The 20417-nt window shown below is 38.2% G+C and overlaps 2 protein-coding genes across 4 annotated transcripts; both read right to left on the bottom strand.

Annotated features, from left to right (window-relative positions):
- Positions 1–977: 977 nt before the first annotated feature.
- Positions 978–7574, bottom strand: foxk2a (forkhead box K2a). 3 transcript variants are annotated; one of them, XM_077739521.1, is made up of 10 exons: positions 7314–7574; positions 7098–7238; positions 5925–6119; positions 5691–5832; positions 5270–5416; positions 4427–4620; positions 4127–4329; positions 2809–3057; positions 2544–2738; positions 978–1849 (listed from the first exon to the last, which is right to left on the bottom strand). In XM_077739521.1, the coding sequence occupies exons 1-10, from the start codon at positions 7391–7393 to the stop codon at positions 1635–1637; spliced, it is 1761 nt and encodes a 586-aa protein (XP_077595647.1). In that variant the 5' UTR covers positions 7394–7574; the 3' UTR covers positions 978–1634. The 3 variants fall into 3 exon arrangements, with proteins under 3 accessions (XP_077595647.1, XP_077595645.1, XP_077595646.1); XM_077739519.1 differs by having other exon boundaries at positions 7098–7574; XM_077739520.1 differs by having other exon boundaries at positions 978–1846; positions 7098–7574.
- A 4701-nt stretch (positions 7575–12275) lies between these two features.
- LOC144211812 (transmembrane protein 238-like) lies at positions 12276–17826 on the bottom strand. Its single transcript, XM_077739279.1, has 2 exons — positions 17181–17826; positions 12276–12515 (listed from the first exon to the last, which is right to left on the bottom strand). The coding sequence occupies exons 1-2, from the start codon at positions 17703–17705 to the stop codon at positions 12501–12503; spliced, it is 540 nt and encodes a 179-aa protein (XP_077595405.1). The 5' UTR covers positions 17706–17826; the 3' UTR covers positions 12276–12500.
- Between the last annotated feature and the right edge of the window lie 2591 nt (positions 17827–20417).

The raw sequence follows: 20417 nt of genomic DNA, 5'->3' as shown, positions 1-20417 counted from the left end.
AATCTTAAGTGAGGGGAAAATAGTGTAAATGTGAATGCACGTGGTACAAGCCAAAAAGTATAATGTTAGCATATCTGTAAGACTGGAAGGTTGAGGAAGTAAATGACATAAACATACTTCCTGGTAAAGTCTCAGTGAACTATATGGAATGTTTATCCAACCTCCCACCATTTAAGCTAAATGTGTTTGAGTTGAAAAGTACCATTCCATTTCCCACAATTGGTCAAATTTTGGACATGAAGATAATTCAAGTAAGTGTTTTACTTGGAGAAAAACAAACTAAGAGGCAGTGTTTTAAATAAATTCTTATATATATATATTTATATATAAAAAGCATTTACCCACTGAAGCGAAACAAAACACCTACCAATTCTTTCCTGGTGTAACAGAGAATACAATATGATTCAACACGTTTAGTTAACAGAATTGCATTGAATAAAGAGACTGCCACAATCTCGACAGAAAACGGTTAACACTTGGAGAAAAAAACGGAGCGCAAATGATAAATTGAACAGAAGAGAAATACACAACTAAAAATAGGGGTAAGTGCAGTACTGCAGAATCAATAAGCATAGAGTCAGTCTAAACGTTCTTCAGTTCCATATTCATTTCATCAGTACAATAAAGTATTTCTAAATCTGTTAACATGCAAGCTCAATGAAGCACATGGTCAAATACGCATGAGATATATAATATATAATATATATATATATATATATATATATATATATATATATATATATATATATATATATATATATATATATATATATATATATATATATATATATATATATATATATATATATATATATATATATATATATATATATATATATATATATATATATATATATATATATATATATATATATATATATATATATATATATATATAAAATCTGATTGAACATTTGTAAAATATGAAAAAGGTCTGTCCATGTACAGTGGTGGAAAAACAAAAAGTCCTTTGCAAATTGAGCAGTAGAGAATCCATTCTATTAGATAGTGTTTTCTTCAAAGAAAGACTACATTCATTTCACTGAACAAAGTTCACATACAAAAACAAAACAAAAATATCAGATGATATTTTCAAAGTTCATGAAGACCCCATTTCATGTTTCTATCTTAATTCAGCACTGGTCCTTGGAGAAATGACTAGATCCAAAGACACTGTTGCACAATGGAATACTGCATATAGATCTACTCACAAGTGGGTCAATGGAGGCTAGCTGCCGAAGATGGGAATGTACACACGTACATGCGCTTCCCTTGGTGGGCGATATCTGATTGGTTTGTTGGATTCTGCCAACCGCATAAGTGCTGAAAAGGATGACCCAAAGTTAAGAGGCTGTTGCTTTAGTCCTAATAAGCCTGGAATTTGGGATCCGCATTCGCCTGTGCTTCAAGAGGGAGTTCCCGCCCAGAAGCAATGAGACAATGCTGGGACTTATTTTGAATTCCAAATGGAAGGACGACATTGAAACATTCTCATTTAGCGAGCGCTTCCCTTTTTTGGCACCTTGCCGTACATGACAACCAGTTAAGGTGAAGAGGTCATAGTGTGGATGGCGAGAGGCTCAATGTGGGCGAAAGGAGGGGCTCAGGATGCATATGAAGCAGGGTGGGAAGGGCTACTGGTTGCCTAAAGCTTCCTTAACCTCCACTTCGCCGGTAGAACCATTGCTGTTACTCCCGTTAGCGGCCACCACCTCCTCCCCTTCGCCATCCTGTGTCTTTCCCCGCTTGGTAGCTGGCGCCTCCTGAAGATCGCCATTCTGTCTTTTGGTGGGCAGGGACGCAGAGGCCGAAGCATGAGTGGCTAGAAGATGCAGAGGGTTTGCAACTGCTGTTGATAATTGGAAAAAGAATATTAAAGTCAAAAATTTTCCAGACTATCATTCGTAGTTTTTTCTTTTAATAGTCTGTCCGGGTTGCAACGTGTCTGAAATTATTCACGCAATATGATACCATTCCACCTGTTATTTTGACATAATTGTGAATATTGTGGTGGACACATTGGGATGTCGTTCAGGTCCGAAAGAAACTTAACAGATTGGATCAAACCTTACTCTCAGGCCATCTACCAATAGTACCTTGACGATCCACCTATTGAGGGACCGTGTCTTAGGCGATTGACCGGTAGATTGCAATCGATGTAGCCTAATGTTGCCTTGATGACGTCATCTAGTAGCAAGTGCATAAGTTGTAATGGGCAGTGTTTCACATATAGCTCTTTTTTCATTGAGTTGAATATACTTTCATTATTGGCATTAGATTCTTGGTTTAAAGAAAAATATATTTTGATAATTCATGTATAACAGCACATTCCTCACAGAAAAAGAGTCCATCTGCAGCACTTTTTGATTTAAAATAACTTTGCCTGATTTTTGTTCTGAGATTTTGAAGTTTAATTCTCAGAATATTTATTTAACTGAAACCTAGTAAGAGTTTTCCAAACTTAAAACAGTACAGTAATAAAAAAAAAACAAAAAAAATACAAGAAACCATGTGAGAAGAATATTGTAGACTCAGGGGCTCACCTGTGCCAGTAGAACTGATGGGGACCAGGTGAGTCCCATTCTGTGTGATGGCCTTAATGGGAAGCTGGTGCTGACCGATCGGAGCTTGTTGCATGATGGTCACAGTAGTCAGTGGAGCGGGCTGAGAGCTCTGGATGATGCGACTGATTCCACCTATAGACGAGTTTGTGATTGATGGGATCGGCTCCACTTTCACTATTAATAAAAGAGACCACGTCATCATTAGAATCGTTATCAAACAGGAGTAAAGCAAAAGTACGCCAACCTTTGATCTCTTGGTGCTCCCCCCTTCCATTTTCCTGAGAGTCTGGCTTCAGTGTAACAGTGGGCTGCGTGCCGAGTGTTGTCATGGTTACAGTCGAAATCTGATGGACGACCTGCACGACTGGCGCCGAGGGAACTGTTGTCGTCACTATTGCAGGCGTGGCTACGGCATAGGTCACAGGCTTCATGGTCGTCTGAGGCACCTGCCGTTGCACGGCAATCAATACGGGCTGGTTGGTGAGTGGAGAACCTGTTGGTAATTCCATCAAATGAGCAATATTGTTCATCGTGATTGATGAAGACAATTGAAAGCCGTTTCAATGAAACCAGACCCTTCTTACAGTGACAAAAAAGAGATAGGTCATAGACCTGTGTCAAAGTGGCGGCCCGGGGGCCAAATCTGGCCGGCTGCATCATTTTGTGCGGCCCGGGAAAGTAAATCATGAGTGCAGACTTTCTGTTTTAGGATCAAATTAAAATGAAGAGTATAGATGTATATTAAACTTCCACATTTCCCCCCTTTTAAATCAATAATTGTCATTTTTAATCAATTTCTTTTGTTTTTTTTAGTCCAAAAATAATTTTGTAAAATCTAAAAAAATATTAAAAAACCCTAAAATAAACATTGTTTTTAAAAATTGAGGTAATAAAAAAAGACTAATCTTGATCTTTTAAATCAGAAAGCAAATGTTTTGTGCCAACATTTTCCATTTATCTCGGAGAACTGACTACTTGAATTTTGGTTGGAAATGTATTTTGGATTTTCAAAATTGGGAGAAAACAGATTTGGATAGTTGCACTTCTATTTTCACAACTCTTCAGTTGTCCTGAGCAACCAGCATTTTATTGAGGTCAGGTGAGTACCATATTTGCCATGGAGACTCAAATCATACTAAAAAGAAATCTTAGTGGTTTTCAGCTGTGAAAAAATGACCTGGATGCACTTCATTTCTACTAAAAAAATGTAGTGTAATTTTAGGCTATGGAAAAAAAATTCATAGATGTATTTCATTTGAGGTTTAGGATCCATTCTGATACAGTGTCATTGAACCTAATGACATGTTCCTAATTTAATTACCAAGACCGAAACCTGAAGTATTATTGTCAATCAGACACAATTTCCGACAGGTAGCTCCCTTTTCAAGTTTGGGAATATTGTCATTGTCATATTTGTAAAGAGGTATTTACGGAACTTTAAGTGAGGAAATGTCTAATTTCAAATGTATTAGAAGTTGAAAATCATTTTTCCCCAATTTAAACTAGGTACCTGGTTTCAGTGGAATGGATCATATTTTTGAGTGATATTGTGTTGGAAATACCAGTGGAGTTCTGTGCAAAGCAAGCCTCTTGGATAACAGCAAGTTTGGACTGGACGGTGGCAGTTGGGGTAGGGACTGGTGGTGGTGTTTGCTCATGTTCCATGGGCACTGGGGACCCCTCTCTAGAGAGGCTCTCTGGGGTCTGTACGCCACTAGAATGAGCCGACAGCGCGCCTGTGTGATTGGGAGAAGCTGGAGCACTCCTGGAAAAGGGGAGATTGTAAAGGTTTTCCATAAATTAATGTGTTAAAGCACACTACTGCGTTGTTTTTAATTAAAAGGTTAATATTGGTAGTGTACCTCGATGAGAGGGGTCCTACTGGGGTCCTGAAACAAGGCACTCCCCTGGGCCTACGTTTCCTAAAGGCTTGTTCGATAAGTTTGCCTTCAGAGGCCGGGTCAATCCTCCAGAAGGATCCTTTCCCAGGCTCCTCCTGAGAGCGTGCTACTTTGATGAAATACCGGTTCAGGGACAGGTTGTGGCGAATGGAGTTCTAAATAGATGCAGCCACACACAAATCGAATAGTTCATCAATATAACATTTTAGGCAATCAAGTTGTTAATGATGGTGGATTTAAGGAGTCTGGAGAGATTTTTGAATGTATTTTCCCTGGTTTAAAATAAAATATACACATTGCTGTGTTCTAATTCAATGTCCACATCTAAAGACACTGAAGAAGTCAATGAAAATGACAGATGCTACAAAAATGTTAGTGGGGACATGTCAACTTGCCCTACAGGAAATAGATTTGCATAGGAAAAGTACTACATCACGTTTTAAGGATAAGTCATGCAACTTTGCCTCAATTCTCAATTTCTTTTCCTCCTCATCAAATTTCTCCATTGTTGGAAGGCATCTGAAATGTATACCTTTGTTGTGTTTCTGAATTTGTCATGATTCATTAAACATTCGGAACAAGATTGTTTCCCCTGTTGGTACACGACATTTTTACTTCAGCCTGTGAAACAACCTTAGTTTATTTTGCAACCCAAATGAAGACAAAGAACAGATATCACAATTATCTGATGGAGCAGGGTGGGAAATCTGTCTTAGAGATGGGCTTAAAACAATAACTTTTTGGAACAATCGAGCGTAGTCAAGCAAACAAAACGCTGCAAATAAAGTGAGCATTAACACTCACCTGCCAGCCTTTATCGGCTGTTCTGTAGTAGGGGTAATTCTTTGTAATGTGGGTGTAAATTCCATTCAATGTCAGTTGTTTATCTGGGGCCATGGTGATAGCTTGGACAATCAGTTGTGCATATGAGTATGGTGGTTTGGAATCATCCTGTAGAGAAACACATTGTATTGTTGAATGTAACCACAGAGAGATCATTTTGCAAGCCAAAAAATGTTTGTACACACAAAAGTTCACTCGAGTTCTGTATTCCAAAGTCTACCCTCATGGGAGTGTTGGGCAATTTTTAGACTTCAATGAGTAACCAAGGATGTTTGTGAGATATTAAAAGGTTCTTGGAAGTACAGTTTTTATTGCTAAAAAAAACTTAAGATGAATTCTGCCTCTATTGCCATCAACACATACTACTTTTACTGCTACTTACTTTTGGACTGTCTTCACCCGATGCTTCCTTGTCATTTTCGGACTGGGAATTATCTGCTATAAGGTCTGAGGCCAGAACCCGGCCAGTTCTATAGCTGGATAGTCCTGCACCCCTTGGACTTGATGGGCAGGAGTTTGCAGCACTATGAATTTGGTAAAAATGTTAGCCGTTGATGCTTTTCTGCTGGAGAATGTGTGTGATGAAAGCAATGCAACCATTACCACTTTGACTCACCTTAAGGTGCCTGTAGGTGAAGGCAGCGGGCTCATAAGGTGGGCGATATTGTCCGGAATGTTGATAGTAAGTGGAGAAATGTGGGGTTGCACGGACTTTATAGGTGTTTCGGATGCGTTCCTTTGCTCTTTTTTATCATTTAAAAGTGCAGTGAATGTAATTTTTATACTTGTGCTGGGGAATCGGAAGCAACATCTGAAAAGAAATGCAAAACATATTAAATGACAAACTTTGCAGTGCAATCAATATCACTACTTCATAAAGTAGGATAACCATATAACATCTTTGATGACGTTCCTATTCAGATTTCACATAAAGTTGTTGCCATATAATACTATAATAGGAACAATAAAAGGAAAACTGAAAGTTTGCAGATTATTTTGGGTTACTCCAAAGGTGTAGTAGACCACACAAGTCAAGGTTTGACAGTCAAATCATATAAACGACAGCAATAATCTTGATTAATCTCCGCAATACTGACCGAATTTACAAAGTGTGTAAAAGATCTTTCGAAATTAACCATCTTCGTATTGATAAAACTTAAAACGCCATTTTGTAAGGTTACACGCGGTTGCTACACGAATGTTTTGGCAACACGTGAATGTAGTAGTTTACTATCTTAGTCGTGTGCTAGCATATTGACAGCGTGATTTCATTAAAAAAAATCCCACTAAATTTCCACATCAATCAAGGTCCAATGGCAATTTTATTAGAATTTGCATACCAACAAATTCCACAAAACCCTGTTTTCAATTCAGCATGCAACAAGGTAGCCAGTTTAACGACAATAAATCAGTGACGTAATATATTACCATCAACATTGAAATAAAGCGTAAATTAAAATTTTCTTTGTACACATTGGGAGAACTTATGACATTGTTTGTTTTGAGGGCTGAAAAGCCATACGCCGAATGTCACCAAACTGAAAAAAAACCTGAATGAAATAATTAAATAAATGAAGCATTTGGTGAGTTATTTGATTGGTTACAATTACAAACATAAATTCCACTAGCATATCCGCATGGAGGTTTGGTGTGACGTTACCGAAATACAAACACCGAGCGTTCCTTGACACAGCACGTGCAACACCGCTGCCGGACAACAAAACAACAACACTGGAGGACACTACGCGGTATATTTTAAGGTTAAAGCGGGTTAATTAAAACGTCTTACATTCGTGGAAGCTGCAGAGGTGGAGCCCCCCTTCTTTGAAACACCCCATCCACAAACACCCCATTTTTTCCCAGGCATCGGAGGTAGAATTCCCCCGTGCCGGTGCCATCTTCGCTTGCTGTAAAAATCTCGAGGTGCCGCCTGGAAATAAAGCTGGAATGTCCCATGCTAACGTCCACGGAGCCCTGCGAGGAGTTCCGGCCAATGGTCACCGACCTTTTCTTCATCAAATACTCGAATTCTCGGCCCTCCAGCCGGGCTATAGGCGACCCCGACATCACGCTTACCACCGCCATCTTTTGAGGTATCGGCTGGATATTTGGATTTAGTGTTAGAGGAAAAAACGTTCGGGTATATGAATGAAGGTGAGGAGGTTACTTGAATTTCGGGGGGCAGGAATGGGCCGATTTTACGTAAAATGTTCAGATAGCGAGGAACGTGCCAGACCGGGGTTACGGCGGCTCCGACCCACCGCCGCGAAAAAGAGGGAGGGGGAAGAAGCTGTTGGTCCAATCAAAAGCGGACAAACGGGCGGAAGTGCTGTGACAGAGGTATTAATTACCCAATAAAAAGCGACTTTGGGGCGGAATTTCTGTGGTGTTTACCAATTGCAACCACAATAAATCGAGTTGAATAAATTTGTGGTAGGTTGCGCTGTAGACTGACACGCAGATGAATGGGAGGGTGGAAGACTCGGCACTGCAGTATTATGGAAGGGATTGTAGTATATATGGCCTCATCATTTGTCTCCTGTCTCTGGAGTCGGTGTTTTGTAGCAAAATCATAACTGTCCCCAACTGGTAAATCCATGTCAAAATATCATTCAGACAAAAGGGAAAAATGGAAAGAAAACCACTATTCATAGTTCATTAATGGCCTCCATTCACTTGCCTGCAGTACTATAAATTTATATGTAGTATCAGCAGGATTGTATCTCATTTTCTGAGGAAATCAGACTCCCCGGCAAAAAACCCACACAAGCTTAGGGAGAACATGCAAACTCCACACAGGTAGACCAAACTGGATTTGAACCCATGACCCAAGAGCTGTGAGGCCGACACGCTAACCACTTGCGGCACTTTTTCAGATGCTTGCTTTGCTTTCAACTCCATGTAGATTCTGCTGTTTTTTCGCAGATTATCGGCATTGTCCCGGTATCTCCAGTCAAAAAAAAATGCAATTGGTACGCCCAGATCTCGTAGATTTCTTTACACAGGGGAGATGCGGCGAGAAAGACAGTGCGCTGTTATCCTAAGCAGCCTCTCGCGGTCTCATGTAGTAATCATGTATGGACGCGCGAGGACGCTGTTTCACAGCTCAGGTCCCATATAAAATTTTGCTACATACGTAAATTTGTTCATTAAGTGGAGTCAATCTTGCTTTTGATTGATGAATTCAGCAGCCCTGACTTAACTTTTAAATTCCCAAACATAAAGTTTTACCACAGTTTTGTTGCACCCAAAGGCACACGGCAGAGTTCTAACATGATATTTTTTTGTCTTTTGGTCATGTGGTGGTTGATATACAAAGAATGTCAAGTAATAATAATAGAATAATTGTGTTCAAAAGTAGATTCAAGAATAATCAGAATTGAATAGAAATGTGACCTGTGAATCATGATACGAATTGTATTGCCAGACAAGAGGCAATAAACACCTCTTGTTAGGGCGGCTTGGGTGTAAGTGATGAGTTCATCTGGCTCACAGGTCTACAATACTTTTAACACATGCAAAATTGACAAGTTACAATACATTCATATACAGGTCTCAATCTTGCTCCAGCTTTCCAAATTAGTGACCCACCGATCTCAATGTCAATGTTTTGGTCCCCATTTTACATCTGCAGTGAACCCTCGCATTGTAGAATTATAGTTGGCCGGACGTATTTTGCGATGTATAATTTTTTTTGTACAAAAGTGAACTATTTAATTTAAGGATATTTTTTGGGGGAAAACACACTAGAATTAAAAACTGCCAATAGTAATAAAAAATAAGTAATTCTAAATGAAATACAAATAAAATATATAAATTCCACGGAAAAAGACAATCATTAATTCAAATTATTTTGTTTTGTTTTATAAATCCATTGTCACCCCACAATACAAATCCGTTGAGGCAAAATAAGTCCATTCCATTTTAACTAGGAGACAAAATAGATTGAATGGCTCTTACCATCAATATCTGTTTTCAATGTCTATGTCCCTCTTTTACGCACTTGCAAAACACATATTTAAACACATACTTTGTGGTCTGGGCTGGCAGTGAATTTAAAGTCAAACAAGATGTCAGCTGTAGTAAACATTGTCTCTAAGAGTAAGTAATCCATATTGCCATCAAATGGGGCATACCTGGACATTTTATTATATATAGTAATAACATACAAAACACAATTTCCCACATTAATCCTACTGTTATAGTCTTTTAAGTGTTGTTCCATAACTATGGCTGGAGTAAAATATGGCACTGCTGCCCCCCACTGTTTTTCTATGGTCGTGCAATAACAAAGCATGTGATAGTGATTTTACTGGAATTTTCTTGTGGCTTTTATTAGTTTGGACTATCGTTATGCCATTCCTTAATTTTAAGACTCAATAACACAGAGGGAAATTAGATGATTGATGACAATTTTTATGCATTTCTATCTAAGGATGGTAGAAAGTGAACTGACCTAGATGTCTGCATAAACTGGCCATTACTGGCCTCACATTCATTTTTAGGGGCAATTTAGAGTGTCCAAATTACTTACGGTGCATGTTTTTGGAATGTGAGAGGAAATCGGAGTATCCGGAAAAAAACCCACACAGGCCACAGAAGATCCAAACTCCAGACCTGTATTCAAACCCAGGACCCCAGAACTGAGTCCGCTAACCACTCATCCGCTGAGCTGCCCATTATTAAACATTGGATGATAATTTAGCACTTGTACAGGCAATATGCTTCATAAAGTTATTGTTCTCATAACTTGTATTCATTGAAACTATTCAGTAATCCTTCTGACCCTTTATTTCATTGTTTTACAGTATGATTCATTTTGTAATTAACAAAAAAAATCACAAAATATGTCACACAATCCTAAAAGGAAATATAGGCAGAGTACTAACATGCCATCTCAAATTCAATCAATATCTCCATTGTCACTGTGGTGTCAAGTCAAACAGTGTCATGTTCAGTAGACCCAGAAAGGTGTGTTGTGTGTGTGGACAGTGAGCTGGAATGACAACATGAGGTGTGAGGAGGAAATTTAAACCCATAGAGACCGCCTGCCTGCCAGCGACTTTGACACCCATGTCCATTGATTCATCCTTGTGATGTTGAGTTTTATGAATTAATAATGTACACCTGACATCTGATTCCAAATGCATATGAGGGATCATGAACTATAGTACTAGTTTATGTAAGGCAAAATAATCATTAAAACAATAGTGAGGGGTTTAGCTATTTCTGTTGTTTGCTATGGAGTTAAAACTCTTATGTTGGGTGTTTTTGTAAATGTAATCAAAAAGATTAAGTCAGTTTAAATATAAACCATACTGTCAACACTCAACAGGGTGTGTGCGCACTTTAGAATGGAAACCAACTGCCCCACATATTTCACGTAAAAATTGCACTTGACTGTGGTGCTACATAAACTAATAATAATAAAAAAACAGCCTTAAAGCTTGGACTTTGCATTTTATGTCTTTATGATCCCTGATAGCAATTGTTTACTTCAATTGAGGCTAGCACTCCCTGCCCGAGTAATAAATACACCTTGTTTAACTAGTTTCTAATGAATAGGTTAAGCGACCACTGCTCAGATTTCACAACATAAAAACAATTCCAGCATGAAATCAACAGAAAGACTGCATTAACGGTGAAATTGCAGATTGAACAAAATTAAAGAGATTCAGGAAAAATATTGGTACATCAATGCTCTCCTTAAAATAAAAAAGTCAAATCATCATGTTTTGTTTGCAGCTGATTTTATTTGAAGACTGCTTTCTGTCCACCTCTATGTTTCCCCAAGCCAGCTATGAGATTGTCAAGAGAAATACAGCTGCTAGGAGAAATGGCACGTAGATGCCAAGGTAAAGGGTATAATCAATGGATTCTAGTGAAAAGGCACAACACGAGGAGATAGAGAACCATTCACACTCTCATTTATGACTTGGGGCAATTTTGAGTGTTCAACAAGCTTACCAGTTGACCTATAATACTCCTAGATAATAGTGTCAAGTGAAAACTTTAAAAAAAAGTATGTGCCTCATTCTGAGTACTACTCACAAGCAATGTTCCCTCGAATTTTTCACATGTCCGTGAAAAACCTCCCTGAGCACACCGAGGACCAGTGTGAGCAACAGCCTAAGTGCTCGCTATGGGCACACAGCAGTGTCACATCTGCCATAAGCAAGTGCATGTGTACTGCCATAAATGATTTAGACATAATAAAATGTAATAATTCATATGTATGAATAAAACAGCTTAACAGTGTCAAAAAATATGCACAAATCTGATTTAAATTTTACCTTATTTTTCACATCTGTCCTTCTCACTTCTAATTCTCATTCATTTTTCTGCTGAATGTGTCACTTGAGATGGTCAAGCTTCCATTTTCATGCAATACTTTCCGTTGAAAAGTTGCTTACAACTTTAGCTTCGCTGCACGTTTTGTAGAGGAAACTTTTCTCTCCCAATTTTACCACTTGGTCTTCTATTTGCACATACCCTATTTTCACGACTATTCGGTGCATCGTATTTTTAGCCGCAGTGTCAATAATGTGTATTTTACACACACAGAGGGCGCACCGTTCTTTTAGACGCAGCCTGATTGGCTCGTTCATAGTCGGGGTCTGCTTGCCGTAGTTGTCCTGTGGACTGATTTATTTTATTTTATTGTGAGAACAATTTTAGTATTGGTCCATATATAAAGTGCACTGGATTATAAGGCCCCTGTCTATTTTGGAGAAAATTTAAGACTTTTATGTGCGTCTTATAGTCGTGAAAATACAGTACTTGCAAGATATATTGGCACATTTATACATTTTAAAATTTACCACAAAATAAAATGTGGTATTAGCAAAATTCATTGGTATCACATATTAAGGAAACTTGATGAGAAAACCATTCTTTCAACAATGCCTTTCTCATCGATATCCAAATATGCAACGAGCTTGAATATATTCAAACAACCACAATGGAATACATATACTAGCTTTATTCCTTGAGAAACTTTTTTTTCCATAAATCGTTACAAAAAAATATGAATTTACCATTTACATAAGAAAGATGTTCTTCTGTGTGCAGTCCCTGAAGGCTTGTCCCTGATTAAGAATGCTTAAAAAAAAAAAAAAAGTCATTTTATTTTTCTTGGTTCATGGTTTTTCAGTCTTTAAAAGGCTTTTGAAAAGTAGCACCCATTCATCCTTCAAGGATATCCAACCTGTGAAGGGGAAAAAAGAGATTTTGTCAGCTGCATTACACGGTAGTCGTTGTGCTGGATTTATTATATATTTCATAGCTGGTATTAATAAATTACTATGGATAAATAAGACAATTCTAAAAACAAAAAATAAAAACAAGACATACCACCAATTGTGAAGCTTGATTTCGGGTTAATTTTGCGCCCTCGAAAAATATTAAAAATAAAATGAGGGATGGTAGTCTAGTCAACTAGTAATACATTTATAAAAAAAAACTTTTTTTTGGTTAGTTGCACCTCCACATAGGGTGGTCGTCTACGCCAGGGGTCTGCAATAAATAATAGGAAGAACATTTTGCAATATATTTTCATAAATATATTTTCAGTTGAGCTTTCGCAATATAAATAAATTTATTCTTATGCAAAAAAATGATCCTATAGTCATTTCTACATATTTAATAATAAACAAAGCATGTAATGTCAATCTTTGGAAGCTCAACGTGAATATAACTAAACTATACTTAACTGCACTGTAGTCTTAAAATATCTAATTCAGTCAATATTTTGTATACCACTACAGGAAATCTTCGAACCACTGGTGGTACATATACCAAACTTTGAGAAAAAACTACTAGACGGAGCCTGCACAACATTAATGACACTTGTAACAATTGCTGTGTTAAATGAATAATCAATAATCAAAACAGGTTATAAATTATTAGAATATTGGTTTAGCTGTTGATAACTCAATGCATTTCTAATATGCCTTTCATAATCTAATTACAAGGGGAAGTAGTAACATCACAAGTTATGTTTTTTGTTCAAATCAGGTCAGGTTTCATCTGTTGAATCTCATTCTGGGCTATATTTCTGCTGTAGTATAATGTTAAAAAACAAATACAAAACTTGATAATCTATTGTCTTACATATATTTGTTTAAGGCCTCCTGCAGGTTAAAACCAAAGCAAGCTAAACAAACTTGCTTACTCTGTGTGACGGACAACTAGGGCAGCACTATTGGCACTAATTGATGTACAGTCTATTCACTCAGAGGCTTATGCCTTAATCCTATCAAGTCACAGATACTGACAATGAACTTTGTAGTGAAGTAGGAGACCTTGCGTTTAGCAATCAAAATGTCCAAAGTCCAAAAATTACCAACCAAATGCTGATGAAAATGGTATTATACTAATAATGGTTAAATTGGTATTGTGGTAGAACACGTTCGTGATTTTCATTGATTGTTTGATTGAATCATGAATTTATTTTCCACACCACTTATCCTAACAAGGGTCGTGCTGGAGCCTATCCCAGCTAACTACGGGCCCCAAGCCAGCCAATCACAGGGCAAGAGGACTCAGACAACAATTTGTGCTTACAGTAATATCTAGGGGCAATTTGGAATGTTCATTCAACCCACCTTGCATGTTATTCAGTTGTGGCAAGAAACTGTAATACCCAGAGAAAACCCAGATAAGCCCGGGGATAACATGCAAACTCCACAGTGAGGTTCGACCTGCGCTCAAACCCTCAACCCCAGAACCGCGAGGCCGGTGCGCTCAGGACTCGGCTGTCATTTGTGATTTTATAGATATTTCTCATCGTAAATTATGTGAATGAATGAATTAATATTTCCACATAGATGATTTTTTTTTTAAAATCATGCTCACGGCGGCTTGAGTGGTTTGTCTCCTTGTGCCATGCAATTTGCTGGCCACCAAGTTACCCTAATGACCTAACCTAAAACAAACAGCAGTGTGCGGCTGTTTCATAAAAAAAAAACAGACGGCCTTATGATTTGGAACAAAACAAAAACAATGATGGAAAGAAACACACTGACATTCATGATGCAGTGTTTGTTATTCTCACTGCACCATTTCCCACAGTACATATCTCAAGATCATAGGAACTTGGCTAAGGCTCATTTAAATTTACTAACTGGAACGAGTGTGCGGTGGTAATGTGCATAAGGCTCATAAGTACTTATGAGGAAGAGACCTTATGTATCCTCTTTCCTGTCTCCCCACCATTCAGTCCCATCCTGTGGATCAATAAAAAAACACTGAGCTCCATTAAAACGTAATTGTGCCTTTTGGGCCAAAACCGTTCTGGATTTCCACCTGATTACAAGTTGGCTGAAATAAAACAGAACAGGGATGACAGGCAGAATCTTTGTGGTCCACTTGTAACTATACTCTGGTAAAGGCTTACCAGAATCTTTTCACGTGTGTGGATCCAGAAAAATACTGGGTAGTATGAGTGGTCATTTTTCAACGTCTGGGGCCTCGGGTTGATTTTGAACTGTTGTGACTGAAGTATCCTTGAACATAATAGACCTCAACTGGTGCAAAGGCATATGTAGAGGGATGTGGACAGGATGCTTTCTTTTCAAATGCATTGAAAAGATTTGAAGTTACCATGTACAAAGACCATGAACAATTTAGTGCTGAATTACTGAAATATTTTTCATCATTTTTTGATGTCGGCAAATTCTTTGGTTTTCCGGTATGCCTCTCACACAATTTAAGGAATAAGCACAGTTATTCGTTGGTGCAATTTCAAAATAATCCATGACGTGGGCATCATGCTTTACAAAGAGCACAAAAGCTATTATGTTATTTGGGATGTGTATATTAACGCGCCGCTAAAAAGCTGGCTGTGGAGTTAGGGGCAATTCATGCCCCCCTATATATATATATATATATATATTTAATTTTACACAAACTTCATATAATTTCTTGCTGTAGCCTCTGCATAATGATCATATTTGCCTTTAGGTGTGTTCAAGCTGTTCATGTGTTGATTTGTTATCAGAACAATATCTTTTCTAGTCTAATCTTTAAGTCTAAGCATAGTACACAAACTATGGTGGATCTTCTAAAGTTGAGTTCTGATATAATACATGGGAAATTATAAAAAAAAAACCTATATATACATAGTTTTTAAGAGTAATTTCACATTTATTACATTAGCACTCGACTTTAGAAGCTCCACCATAGTTTGTATGCATACTATATATATTTTTTTTTAAATCAGAATCAAATCTAAACAAGTGTTCGGCTTCAAACATTAGGAATAAGCCTGTCATGCCTTTATGGTCAGTTCTTAGGTTGAGTGATGCATTAAATCTCCTATTTCTGAGACAGCGTTTCTCTTTTAAACCAGTGATTTTCCCTATGGAGTATTTGGACTCTGTGCCCCTGTAAGGAGTGGCCATTTTTTTAAAAGATGCAAACAAATCGCTGATCCAAGCCCTGAAGAAATCACCCAACGATTGTGTGCTATTTACTTGTGCAGCAGCTGCTTGAGCTTTTTTATTGTAGAAGTAACTGCCCTTCTTGCTCTACTGCACTGCAGAAACAACATTGCTGAGCTCAAAACAATGTTTTTTAAGCCATTTCTTAACAGATGAGGAAGTTTGAGGTATTACCCAACAGCAGCATTATCAAATCCCTCCCCATAAAGATGGCCTCATTCAAAGAAAGACTGGCTTTAGTGAACTGTTTTCCTCAAAATGAGCGAACATCTAACAGGACCCTATTGTTAACTACCTCAAAGGGACACAACCACCCCATAGGGAGCCTCCAAACTGACATTTTAGAACTGAGCTATTTTTTCCCCATTAAAAACTATTTATTTTTGAAGGTGAAACACAAAGTTAACTTTTTTTCGAACTAGTGCTTGTTTTCACCATCACTTAATGAATAATACTTGACCTGATTGACTTCAATTAAACAGGTTTTACATTTTGGGGGTCAGGTCATAGTAACAGTGAAAGGTACGAACACAGTACGTTAGAAGATACTACTTTGTGGGGTCATGGAATGGTGCAATCAAGATTTAATTATTGTAAAACACTAATGACAGCCCATTTTATGGCTAAAAGTAAAATGATGACTTTTTTTCAGAGACCATGGATTACATTGCAAGTGTCATTTAATCATTGACAATAAAAAAGGAGCCATTTCATGATGAGTATTCAGAAGAAGGATTAAACGGTTGGCAATGCAAAAGTGACTGCAGAGAGCAGTGGCACAAATCTGGAAACCAAGCCAATATATTTAATTTTTGACCGTGAATTAAATAGTTTGCTGTCTTCACCAGGTCAACACTTTTAACAGATCCCACACGCTTTTAGAGATATGCCTCAACTTTTAGAAAGTACTAATGCTATTGTGTAGCTAACCGGATCAAGTTTCACCAATGAGTTTAAACAAAAGGATGTTTGGTGATGCAAAAGAAGAGGTGTTTATGTTACACCTGGGCTACCATTTGCATTTGTTGTTTGAACGGCAATTCACGCTTCAATACATTTTGGTTTCGGACAGGCAGGAGTATGAAAAGCGATACTGATGTATATAAAAAAATAAAATAAAATAAAAGGCAACTAATCAATCAATCAAAACAAAATGGATCGATCTCATATTTTAAATATTCTGATCTGTTAAATGAATTAATTTCAGAAACAACATTTTCAAAAGGATCTAAATTCGATGTTTTAATTCTTTAGGTTAGGGAAGAGAGACTCAAGGGGAGTAGCGGCTGACAGCAGCTTTTGTGTGAGCATGCTCACTATGTTTACTGCTCTTCCCTGTATTTCATAAATGGCACTACAGCAAAGTATTCTGGTGGTGGTGGGATAACATAATAAATATGACAAAGTGATGTGTCAAACTTTATACAGACCTTTTCCATGGAGACAGCCTTCTCTGATTTGTTCTCCACCACGTGAAGATTCAGATCGGAGCTCTTCAGTTCCCCCAATTCCACGTTTTTGCCAACTTGGTTGCCCTCAGTCCATCCTTCAAAACCCTTGTTGCTGTGCCCTGTTGTCAAATCCCAACTTATCCGGGTGGGTACATCACGTGGCGCGGTTCCGTTCATCTCTTTGCCAAAATTCTTCTTCTTAAGAGACTTCAGGGCGCTTCTGGAGAACCTCTCAGATAGCTTTCTTGCCCAATGTGGAAAATTGATGTCCAAGGAACTTCTGTGATCATATAGTCGAATGTTTCCAGAATACCACAAAACCCACCAGACCAAACTCAGGAAAATGACAAGGGAGCCTGTGTAGATAAGAAAATCTCCATAGAAGTGGCCGTCAACATTGAGGTTGCCAAAAATCCCCACAAGAAGTACAACCAGACCAGCAACATCAAAAATGATGGCGAGGATGAACACATGTGCACAGTTGCCCACGCAGCTGGCAGACATGGTGGCGGAGGGCCACGCGTTAGCCGGGCCAGGATAACGGCACTCGAGTGTTTCACTTGTTGAGGAAACACATGTGGCTGACTTTTCACCTGCTTCGTGTTCGGATCACCTGTGAGCAAGCTCCGCCCATTTTACGTCATGCTAAGCAGAGGGCTCGTTGACTCATTGACAAGTGACAAGTGTTGCATTCAGGGGCGTTAGGTGAGAGACGTGAAAAAAGTGCTTTGCGCGGTACAGTTATTAAACATTGCAGGAATGCAGCAGGTAATTTGACAACTCTTTTCTCCGTTTAAAATGGTCTTAACAGCTCTGGCCTCACAGCTCTGGGTTCCTGGGTTCAAATCCAGGTTACGTACACCTGTGTGGAGTTTGCATGTTCTACCCGGGCCTGCGTGGGTTTTCTCTGGGTACTCCAGTTTCCTCCCACACTTCAAAAACATGGGTGGTATGCTGATTCGACATTCTAAATTGCCTCTAGGCATGAGTGTGAGCGTCAATGGTTGTTTTTCTTTGTGCCCTGCGATTGGCTGGCCACCAATTCAGTGTGTCTCCAGCCTCGTGCCCAAAGTCAACTGGGATAGGATCCAGCACCCCCTGCGACCCTAGTGAGGATAAAGCGGTTCAGAAAATGAATGATTGAATGTAGTATTTCACAAGTGGCTTTTGTCTGCAATTGGGTGTCCACCGATTCAAGGTGTCCCCCACCTGGTGCCCACAGTTGGCTGGGAGGGGCTCCAGCACCCTTTGTGACCCTTGTGAGGATAAGCAGTTAAAAAAAAACATTTGTGTTTTGGTTATATGTTGCTGTCTTCATTGATAAATGAAGTTCTCTTACATTGATGTTATTCAGACCCTGATAGGTCAGAAAAGAGACAGAAAGTGAGTCATCTTCATGGCGATATTTCAAGTCCATGAATTTCTCTAAGTGCCCTTCTGCTTATGCAGTTCTTTGTTATTCAGTACGTTGATCCCCACCCCAATGTTACTTTCAACACATTCAGAGTAGAGTATCTGGTGTCCAGAAACTGGGTTTTCTCAACCAAGACTGAAAACAATCCTTGCAAATTACCTTCTTTTCTAGAAAAATGTAAATTAGTGATACTGCATTGTATTACCATCTAAAAATAATATTACTTCTTTTAATGCCAGGGTGGGTTTCATTGTACTCTGGTAATATAAAAAATGACGATATGGAGAGAAATTACAAGTTTGAATTAGGATCTATCAAAGTTTTACAGAGGGATGATCATTAACAATTGACCAAAAATGTCTCTGTTTTCCACTAAAGGATTTTTCTTTTGTCTTTTACACCATCAACCTTCCAATTAGGCTCAGACTTGATCTGTAATTCCTTCTCAACTGTAATTAAGTTTGCTTTCCTTCACCTGTTTTTTGAAAAGGGGAATTATTTATTTAATCTAGTAATCTCATGATGCAATTAACAATTTCATGCCTTATTAAGATCGGCCATTAAGTGCAACAACCAGCATTTTACAGTGAGTTTCTCCAGCGATGTCCTTGATGGCTCAAATTGATTTTTGTGCAAACTGAAGAGAATTAAGATCCCAAATATAAATTAAAGTCATACATAAATTACTGACTAAAAGGGTATTATACTTGAAACCAATTACAGTGGATTAGACACAATTTGAATATAATTTCCAGGGTATTATTTCGTACTACCTGCGCTGTGCATTCATATTTGATTGCTAGAGGGCACTGGTCATCTTTAAAACACCAAGATAGGAGTTGTGGTCATGAAACTGTTCTATTTAACCACCTCCAAACGACATGATACATACTTGATTAAAATCATACCGGACAAATAAAATACAAAGATAAAGAAGAAAAATGTTTGATTTGGAATTATTAAGACAACCACTACAAAGTACACACAACAACGACAAAAAAATAAATCTAATGCAAGAAAGGCCATTTAGGGTTTAGCTAGAAATAACAAGCCCCTTGATGATGGATTGCAGAGGGTACTGTTGTAATTCTGCAATAATAAGCTGTAGCACACAGATTTTTATCTGAATGACCTTCTACAGACAAGCTAGTGTAAAAAATGTTCTCTGCTACTTCCTATAAAATATACATAAGTTGAAACTTTGTGCTATTTGTACATGCACTAACTTCATGAGTCTGATTTACTAAGAAACTAAAGGCCAAATTGTTGTCTGCGTGTGGGTTTCAGAAGGAATGCCGTGTTTTGAACTTATGATGACGGTCTTCTGCCTCCCCACCTTTGCTTGCCCCTCCTGCAGACATCGTAGGACAGCAAGTTTAACTTACTGTGCCAAACAATGACAATCCCATTTGTTAATAAAATTAACAATCACCAACAATGAAATCAGGGATGTTTTCAAAACAACAATAAAACCGACCTGGATTCAAACCCAGGACCCCAGAGCTGTGAGGCCTACACGCTAATGACTCACCTGCCGGGCCACCTACAACATTTGAAATTACTTTTGTAAATATGGGAGACATCGAAATAAAGTATCATGCACCAAAGCAGGGCATAGTTTAAGTATGTTAATGCCTACAGGGTCTGAGTTCTGATGGCCTGGTCTTAATTGTCCTCATTTGAAGCCTAATTTATTATACTAGGTACGTATTTTATTTTCATAAGATATTATTCAAATACATCTCTATTATATTTATCGATTATTCACATTTCGTGCAGTCGTTAACAGTCGTTGTTTGATC

Source organism: Stigmatopora nigra, chromosome 18, assembly GCF_051989575.1.
Source record: "Stigmatopora nigra isolate UIUO_SnigA chromosome 18, RoL_Snig_1.1, whole genome shotgun sequence".
Classification (NCBI taxonomy): Eukaryota; Metazoa; Chordata; class Actinopteri; order Syngnathiformes; family Syngnathidae; genus Stigmatopora; species Stigmatopora nigra.
This window is presented reverse-complemented; position numbering and strand designations above follow the sequence as displayed.

Bases quoted from the DNA above. Each gene is read 5' to 3' on its own strand.
- foxk2a (XM_077739519.1), bottom strand. From the start codon at position 7,393: ATGGCGGTGGTAAGCGTGATGTCGGGGTCGCCTATAGCCCGGCTGGAG. The intron at 4,330-4,426 runs GTACACTACCAA...CCCCTTTTCCAG, and splicing joins GTAGGACCCCTCTCATCGAG to GAGTGCTCCAGCTTCTCCCA. The intron at 2,739-2,808 runs GTTGGCGTACTT...TTTTATTAATAG, and splicing joins GGAGCACCAAGAGATCAAAG to TGAAAGTGGAGCCGATCCCA.
- LOC144211812 (XM_077739279.1), bottom strand. From the start codon at position 17,705: ATGTCTGCCAGCTGCGTGGGCAACTGTGCACATGTGTTCATCCTCGCC.